Source organism: Sycon ciliatum, chromosome 6, assembly GCF_964019385.1.
Source record: "Sycon ciliatum chromosome 6, ocSycCili1.1, whole genome shotgun sequence".
NCBI classification, from domain to species: domain Eukaryota; kingdom Metazoa; phylum Porifera; class Calcarea; order Leucosolenida; family Sycettidae; genus Sycon; species Sycon ciliatum.
Genome location: NC_088648.1, coordinates 22,799,167 through 22,807,317, shown reverse-complemented (window position 1 = coordinate 22,807,317; position 8,151 = coordinate 22,799,167). Strand labels below are relative to the sequence as shown.

At 45.5% G+C, this 8,151-nt stretch overlaps 1 protein-coding gene across 1 annotated transcript in view; it reads right to left on the bottom strand.

The window, feature by feature from the left end:
- Positions 1-7,909, bottom strand: part of LOC135819725 (uncharacterized) — a 20,557-nt gene extending 12,648 nt beyond the window's left edge. The window contains exons 1-2 of the mRNA XM_065332979.1: positions 6,296-7,909; positions 5,012-5,180 (exon numbers count right to left, since the gene is read on the bottom strand). Of these exons, the coding sequence (XP_065189051.1) occupies positions 5,012-5,153 (142 nt within the window). The 5' untranslated portion in view covers positions 5,154-5,180; positions 6,296-7,909. The remainder of the gene's footprint in view (positions 1-5,011; positions 5,181-6,295) is intronic.
- Between the last annotated feature and the right edge of the window lie 242 nt (positions 7,910-8,151).

Genomic DNA, 8,151 nt, shown 5'->3' with positions numbered 1-8,151 from the left:
GTACAAAGTTGAATTTTGGTGAGTCAATCATTAGTTTTGATTGTAAAGCGAGAGCTATTTCTAGTAATTTGAAGTAAAAAAACGCGCCAAGTTTCGCTTGTCGGAGGTAGTATATTCCTATTTCTATTTCTAAAGAAGAGAGGTCAGCACCGACGCAATCCACAGTCAAGTAAGCCAATTTGGTAACCGAACGTTTTCGCTCTCTTCTTATCATGGGTAAGTAGAGGGGACGGTTTCAAATAGGACACCGGTTGCAAACCGGAACGGACTCAATATTCACTTTCTCTCTTGGTATTTTGATTAGAAAACAATGTCACAGTGAGACTACGATGTGTTATACTCCGAGCCAAAATTTCATGGCTCTGCGATGACCAGAAGCGCCATATCAAGCAGGTGAGTTTTTGACGTGTTGCTTCGCACTGCGACTTGAGTTTTACGACTTTCGAAAAATCAACTTCTTGTCGCAGGTAAACAGCGGCTCGCCTCTCGCCAATAAAGCACCGCATACCAATCAAAACTAATGGAAGCACACACAAGGCTTATTGTTACTATGTACTGGCCGTCGTGAAGCGATAGCAATTACCTAATTTTAGACCCAGAGTGAATTTGACGTGCACTCTAAAACGTGTCCGGTTTGGAGCCACCTCTGATTTGAACTTTTTTGAAGCGAAAAATTGGGCAACTTGGAGGCAATGGGTCAACACAAAGGAGTGGCTCAGTTCGATTGACTCTGGCCCCAGAGCAAACTTCAACATGCCAGTTTCCTTCCACAAACATATTTCGAGTGAAAAATCAACGCTGATGATCGGTTTGGGTCTATACAAATTTGGCTGTCAAAACGTCCCGGTATCGAGCCGTCCCCTCTACAGGGAGTAATGGAAAAAATTAATGTCAAAATACAGCAACTTACAAAAAATTAATAATCTACGTGGAGATAAAAGTTTAATAATAGCTATGAAAAGTATGAATGCCGCAGACATCACCACGCAACATGACAATTTGTTCAAGGTTTGGTTTTGTGTGTTTCCAAAATCGATTTTCACGCTCCGATCATCAGTGGAAATACGGAACTAAAGAGATCAAGGGAAAAAACAAAGGTTAAAAATCCAAAGAAGTGTGACTCATGACGGGTAACTTGTGGTAAGTAGTCACCTGAGCGCACGTATCAAGCAGCATGTACCACTTCACATGCTGCCGGACGCAGCAAAAGCGAAGCGCCCGAAGCGGGGAAGACCACGCAAGAACCCGCTCCCTCTTCCACCGACACAACCAGAGCAAGTCGAACACATGGTGCAGAGGAAGAGTGGTGGATCACTAAGCCAACCGAATGTGCCTTCTCCACCGTTGCCCTTGCCGCCACCGGAGCCACCACCAGTGCCGTTGGTGGCTGGGGTTGGGGAGGAGTCGGCAACAACCACAGTACCGCCAATCACAGAAATTGAGCCCATTTCTTTGACACAGTACCCGGCTGTGCGGACACCGCGGCACCCTCCGGCGCTTGATCCGTGGGTCCAGAGACCACGGAGGTCGACCGCGAATTATTCAACCGAAATATATGCTAGGAATGGCCAAGGCCCATGCGGAGCATCGAAGGAGACCGGAAGCCGAGGGCAAAACGGAACACAATCTCGGGACGTAGATGAGGTAAGGACAGTGGCACGGGACAGACGTAGGAAGGAGAACATGGATGGTATCAGACGACTGACTGGTGGTGAATATGAGTTGGGTGATGATGCGGCGGATGACGAGGATACAGATGACGACGAGGCGGGTGATGATGAGGCGGATGACGATGAGACGGCTGGTGGTGATGGTGATAAAACGGACGAGGAGGAGTCAGGTGGCAGGGAAGGTGATGGAGCTGTTGAGGGTGAAATTCGTAAGAAGTCAGCTGTGTACTTGCATTTGGCCCAGTATCTGCGGAAATGGACCTTAGGGTGATTTTTCACAAAATGACTTTTTTCTGCTGTTGTCATCTATAGGTATCTAGTGATCACATGGCAAAGTATTAGACCGAACAAAGCAATATTGATGACCCAGAAGCTTCTCAAACAAGCATATGTACATATCAGGAAATACAACAATTTATCACAGTGTTTTCCACATCGGAATACTATGTGTTACAGTGTAATAAATAAATAAAAATAGACAGTGTAATAAATCATCCATCCAGTTTTTGTTGTAAAACAACTCTTGGGCAACCTCTGGCATAGAGCATGAATGGCCTTGATCCTCATCACTGCATACCAATGAAAACTGTTTAACGCCATCCCAAGTCTGCTGAAAATCCACAGAAGTGCAGAACAGGAGGGAGGGTGGCTACAACTACACCTGGAGTCCCAGTCTGTGCATCCCACAGGGAATACGACACAAGCACAACATTCTAACACCCCACACTTCATCTCAATTCTCAAACACGATTTAGAGGTAGTCCATCACTGCTGCAGCTCTGTGAAATTTGAGCTCTGTGGGAACTGGCTGGATGCGCGTCAGTGCGCCATGATTCCAGCACTGAACGCAGAGAGTTCGTAGCTCATCAATCAATGTTCAGCTCTTGCCCCGTCCAAGGGGTTTGGTGTTCACCACGGAGTCCAGTGTGGGAGCCTGGGAAAATTCAGATCATGTCACTAGCGGCAGCGCTCTTTCGTCCTGACTCTAGTTAATCCAGGGCGTTTCAGTTCGTCTACCTCTGTTGCCGTCGCCTCACTAGTTTCTCCTCGTTGAGTATTTCTCCTGAGGGGAGCTGTACTAAATTAAGAAGGGCCCTACAAGGATTTTCAGATGTCAGAAAGTACTATTGCCAGCAGAGAGCCCCTTTGGCGGAGCGCCTAAATCAAGTTGAAATTCTCGTCGCTAAATAGGAATTGCGGGTCGACAAAAACATCTTCTGGAAACTGTCGTCGTTCTCTATCAGACGCGACGATTCCTGCCTAGGAAATCCAATGACTTCTGGCAGAGCCGGATGGCAGCTAGCTGGCCATCGTGAGCTAACTCTCCTGCTATTGGGATGATCAAAAGCATTCATTGTTGCGATGAACTCATTTTTTGTTTGAATATGCAGAGCGCGATGCAAGAGTTTTTTTGCCGTTGCAGAAAATGACTTATTCTGAAAAAAATGATTTTCACCCGAAGGTCGATTCTCGCTGATACTGGGCCATTTGTTATCTCGTCCCGATTGTTTGAGTGTTTATGATGATTCCAACTTCTCTGTACTGTGTCGTGCCCGTTATGTCCAGCAGTTGAAGGTCCTTGAAGCTGTTTGTATTCGTACGCATAAGCCCGATTTGTGTAAGCAAAAAGAACATGTTTTAGCACTTAGGTTATTTTCGTGAGTTTGCACCCCGTGTTCATGAGTTGTTTCTGCACTGTTCATGCCCGGTTGTCACACTTACTCTTTATTTTAGTTCTCACTTTTTGTAATACTTACCACAAGTTACCCGTCATGTGTCACACTTCTTTGGATTTTTAACCTTTGTTTTTTCCCTTGATCTCTTTAGTTCCGTATTTCCACTGATGATCGGAGCGTGAAAATCGATTTTGGAAACACACAAAACCAAACCTTGAACAAATTGTCATGTTGCGTGGTGATGTCTGCGGCATTCATACTTTTCATAGCTATTATACAGCAACTTACAGAGCTTTTGCTGTGACTCTATAAGTTGCCGTAATTTGACATTTTTCCATTATTCCCTCTACTTACCCATGATGAGAAGGCCACGAAAACGTTCGGTTACCGAATTGGCTTACTTGACTGAGCGGATTTCGTCGGTGCTGACCCCTTTTCTTTCGAAATTGGATACGCCTCCAAATTTTTCCTTACATTTCTATTTCTATTAATGCGTATTTCACAACTTGAGAAGCTACATCTGCGCCTTTTTGAAGGGTGGTGGCGTTCCTACGGATGCGGAAAACTCGGACTTTAGCCAAGTCTAATGCAAACCGTGAGGTTATTTATTTATTTTTATTTCTAGATGCTCGAAATCAACAAAATCTTATTTGGGACGAAGATGGAACAGCATGCTAGCAGCAACGTTCGGCCATTAGCGAACAAATATCAAATTTTTGCCCAGTTTTGTTCCCGAACTTGTCTTACATACTTTTAACTGTCTTGTTGCTGCTAAGACTCCGGGTGCGTTTGTTTGGTACGATCTAGAACAGGATCGAACAGGTGGTGCACATGGAGCAGCCTCATGCCAACCAAACGGCACTCCAGAAACAGAGCATATTTTGTGAAAAATATGCCAAACTCGGTGCATTCTTCAAAATGTGTATGGGTCGCCATGGTCTATGTGTACGGTACGACAAGTCAAACCCAAAAGCGTATGCACGTGATCATTTGGGACCAAAATCGATGTTCCCGCCAGGTTTCACTGTGAAAAAGTGAAACTGCTCGGTCTGCTCCGGCCTCAAGGCCGGAGCAAGCAGAACATGTTCTGGCCGACCCAGAACAGGTGCAGTCCCAACAAAGCGCACTGTTCTGGCGAATCCTGTTCTAGTTCGTACCAACCAAACGCGCCGTCAGTTTTCATGATGAAATTCATAATTATATTGTCGTCACAGGAACCTGAATATGCATAATCAAGACGGGCTAGGGCTGAAATTTTGCTGAGGCTTATAAAACAAAAAATAATAATTCAGGTCCACTGTTTTACTATCGAATACAGAATATTTACTATGGAGACTACAGCATTACAACATCACTTGACATTATTTTTATTTTAAGGAGCGGCAAAGCAACCATGCAGCATTTCACGGCTTTTGGTTTGGATGCCAAGCCTCAAGCGAATCCGCTGACCCTCCACCCTGGCTGGTATCATTCAAAAGCCTCTGCTGTGCGGAAAATTAATGTCTGTGATGTTACTTTATATGAAACCGCTGGACTGATCATTTGATCACAAATCAGATTGTTGGTAATGATGAACCACGTGTGTGGAGCCTGAACTTGCCTGCTGTACTGTGCTGTTCATGGAGGCACAGACCCTGTCCTAGAACAGGAAATATTTACACTTACACTCCAGAGCTGGTTGTCCAGTTGGCGAAGCTACAGTGATAGTAGATGCCGTACTACACACCACTAGCGAGAAGAGAAGAAAGCCCAGGACAGCTGCCGTGCACCTTTGGGCATGATATCCACGGCCATCAGTGGCCCTCATTTTGCAATCTCCGACGTGTTGCGTTCTCTTCGCATACAAGAAGAACATAATCATAATACAATGAACATGTACGCATTCAACGTAGAAGATTATAAGTCATAATGGTTGCGTTGCAGCCGAGGTTAGTGGATTCAGAACGGATGTACCTGGCCCACCAACGAATCAAGTACTTCCCAGTGTGTAAGGTTACTCAGCTCTGCTTTTATCCTTGTTTATTGTGCTTCTCTGTTTGGCTGCTGGACCAGAAGCATACTTTGTACATGCCAGTACGAGATGCATTACATGTGCATTTAGTACCAATACCCAAGATATAATAGTTATATGTATATCCCGTGGTGTGGCAGTGCTCAAATTGATGGCGTAGGGCTGAGCCTAGTATACATGTGCACCGCACAATATATTTGCTGTGAAACAAGGCTGCTATGTTGCAGAAGCTCTCAGATTCATGCTCAACCATTAGGCAACATGCGGATAATCTTGCAACAGAGTTGCAACAATAGAACCTTGGTCCGATGTTGTGCTGTGTAAGTAAAATAGTACCGCAATTGTTTACAGTCATGAAGGTTGTACTTCGAAGTAGCAAAGTCATGATACACGTGTACATGTTCAAGTAGAATACTCGGGTTCGACATCTAATCTTGTAAAGAGCCATCCTGACAGCCTGCGCTGTTGACAAATGAGTTCGTTTTCGGAGAAAACTTTTCTCATTGAGAAGTGATCTGGGGTTTTATAAGTCAATAACCTTTTGATCACAGCATTACGTTTTCGTTGATACTAAGCTACAAGGCGATGCATAGCACACTCTGCACGTTCTTCTGCGGAACGTAGATCTACGTCAGGGGCGTCGCACATGGTACGGTCACTACGGTATTGACCGTACCACTTTTTGCCCCAGATACCCGTGAGTCAACAAAATACACTGATCTGGGATCTAAAATTCCAAAATTTTCGGCTCAGCCACCACTCCCCCACGAGTCAATTGTACTTCAGATGGCTGACCGTACCACACTAAAATACCTTCCGACGCCCCTGTACGTGCAAGAGTAATTAATACTTCAATTCTAGTTTTTTGTCTGAACATGCAGAGCACGGCCCGGCAGAAGGAAGACTTCAGAGCGAATGAAAGACTAACATCAACTCACCGGTTTTCAAACAGATAGGGGGTGAACCAGGATCATTGGATGTTCGAAAGAGCTTGATCCGCAGGCTTGCAGTTGAGATCGGTCAGAAAGCGATTGTGAGTACTTGTATCCTGGATAAGCTCCGCACAACACTTGGTTTAGTAAGTAGGTACGTGGGGGCAAGTAATAGTTATCAAGTATGCTTTTCTGCAGAGGAAGCGCAGTTGCAAAAATCGTGGCCGTGGTCCGACTCCAAGGTCCTCTCCATCTGTCCAGCGCTGTACTAGTGCTAGTAGTAGGCACTTCAGGCGGTTTTTTCAAAACCAGAAATACTCGTATTTCTTTCTTGTATCCGATTCAGATAGGTTTAGGAAGACTCCACAGAAAATTTGAAGCAAAAAGAATAACTTGGCACAGAGATATAGCCATCCAAAGTCGGAGAATTGAATAACGGCAATTTCAGTATTTCGACGGCACCAGCAGCATATCAGAAATTGGTAGGACTTGCTTCAGTGTCTATAGTGGCAAAATACCAGGCTCGCTGGAAGCAGGTCAAAATAACCAGATGAATGCAGAAACAGCATGGTTTGGAAAAACTTCGCATTTTTCATCCGTCCGGCAGCTCAGACGAAGATATCGGGTGTGGTCACCATGGCAACTCCATAGCAACTCCATCGCAACAGCATGAAAACAGCGCAGAGAAGCCTTTGGAAAAGCAGAAGATGAGACTTTGAGGTAAGATAAAGTAACTACAATAATTCAGTGCCAGAACACATTGTTGCTACATGTACAGTACTGAAGTGGTGACGAATACGAAGAACAATGAGCCGAAGACTGAGCAAACTAGAATTTTACCGCGTATTTGACGGAAAGAAACGACAAACTATTACATGTAGAACATCGTTTGCAAATGTTTGGGACTACTGAAACTTCAGCAACTCCAGCATGAGAGATTTTGTGCATAGAGTGTGTGCTGGATTCTTGGTATAATATCACCGTCAATGCTTTTCTTGGTCGCTGGAAGCCACCTGCTGATCAGCTGACGATTTGTTCCAAGCAGGCCGTTTTGATGTCAGCTCTCTTGGTCCAGTCGCCGAAGTATATACTGTCCTACTCGTCGCCTGCAGGAGAGGACGACTGCTCCGATGCGACTCCAATATAATTATAACACCTGGCAATATTTCTTCTTGCGCAGCCATGCGCATGGGCTCCGACGAACAAGGACTACTGCCGGGAGGACGCCTGTCGCGGCTCGCTTTCAATAACACCTCGCATTATTTCTTCTTGCGCAGCAATGCGCAAAGTGTTGGACAAACGAGGACAACTGATTCCGAAAGGAAATACGACGCTGAAGACGATGAGCTACATGGCAAATGCGTGCAATCAAGTGAAATGCCCGAAAAATCCTTGCCGATTTTACTCGAACTGTACGTGAGTTCAAAAAATTGCCGCATCATGACGTATGTGGGCTCAAACGAAAGCTGAGGGCCTCAGCTACACGCTGCGCCACACGAGAAGGCCCTGCGCAGCTTCCGTGCAGCTAGAGATCGATCTATGCATGCGCCTTTCCGTGGTGCCACGCATGTACGCGATTCAGCGTTAGCACTTTTTGACAGGTCGTGTCACGTGACTGAAGTGCCTACTAGTAGTGTCCCCCAGGCAGGCATCGCAGTACTGCTACTACAGTACTAGTAGTAGTAGTGTCCCCCTGGCAGGCGTCGCAGTAGGGGTTCACTGAGCCTTCAAGCCAGGGGCTGACTGGGGCTGGCAAGATGTCACCGCTGAATGTGACATTCAATGGGCGCTTTCGATTACACGCATTTCGGTCAGTTCTAGAATTAGTTATTGTTGATGCACAGTTCGATTACACAGAAAGT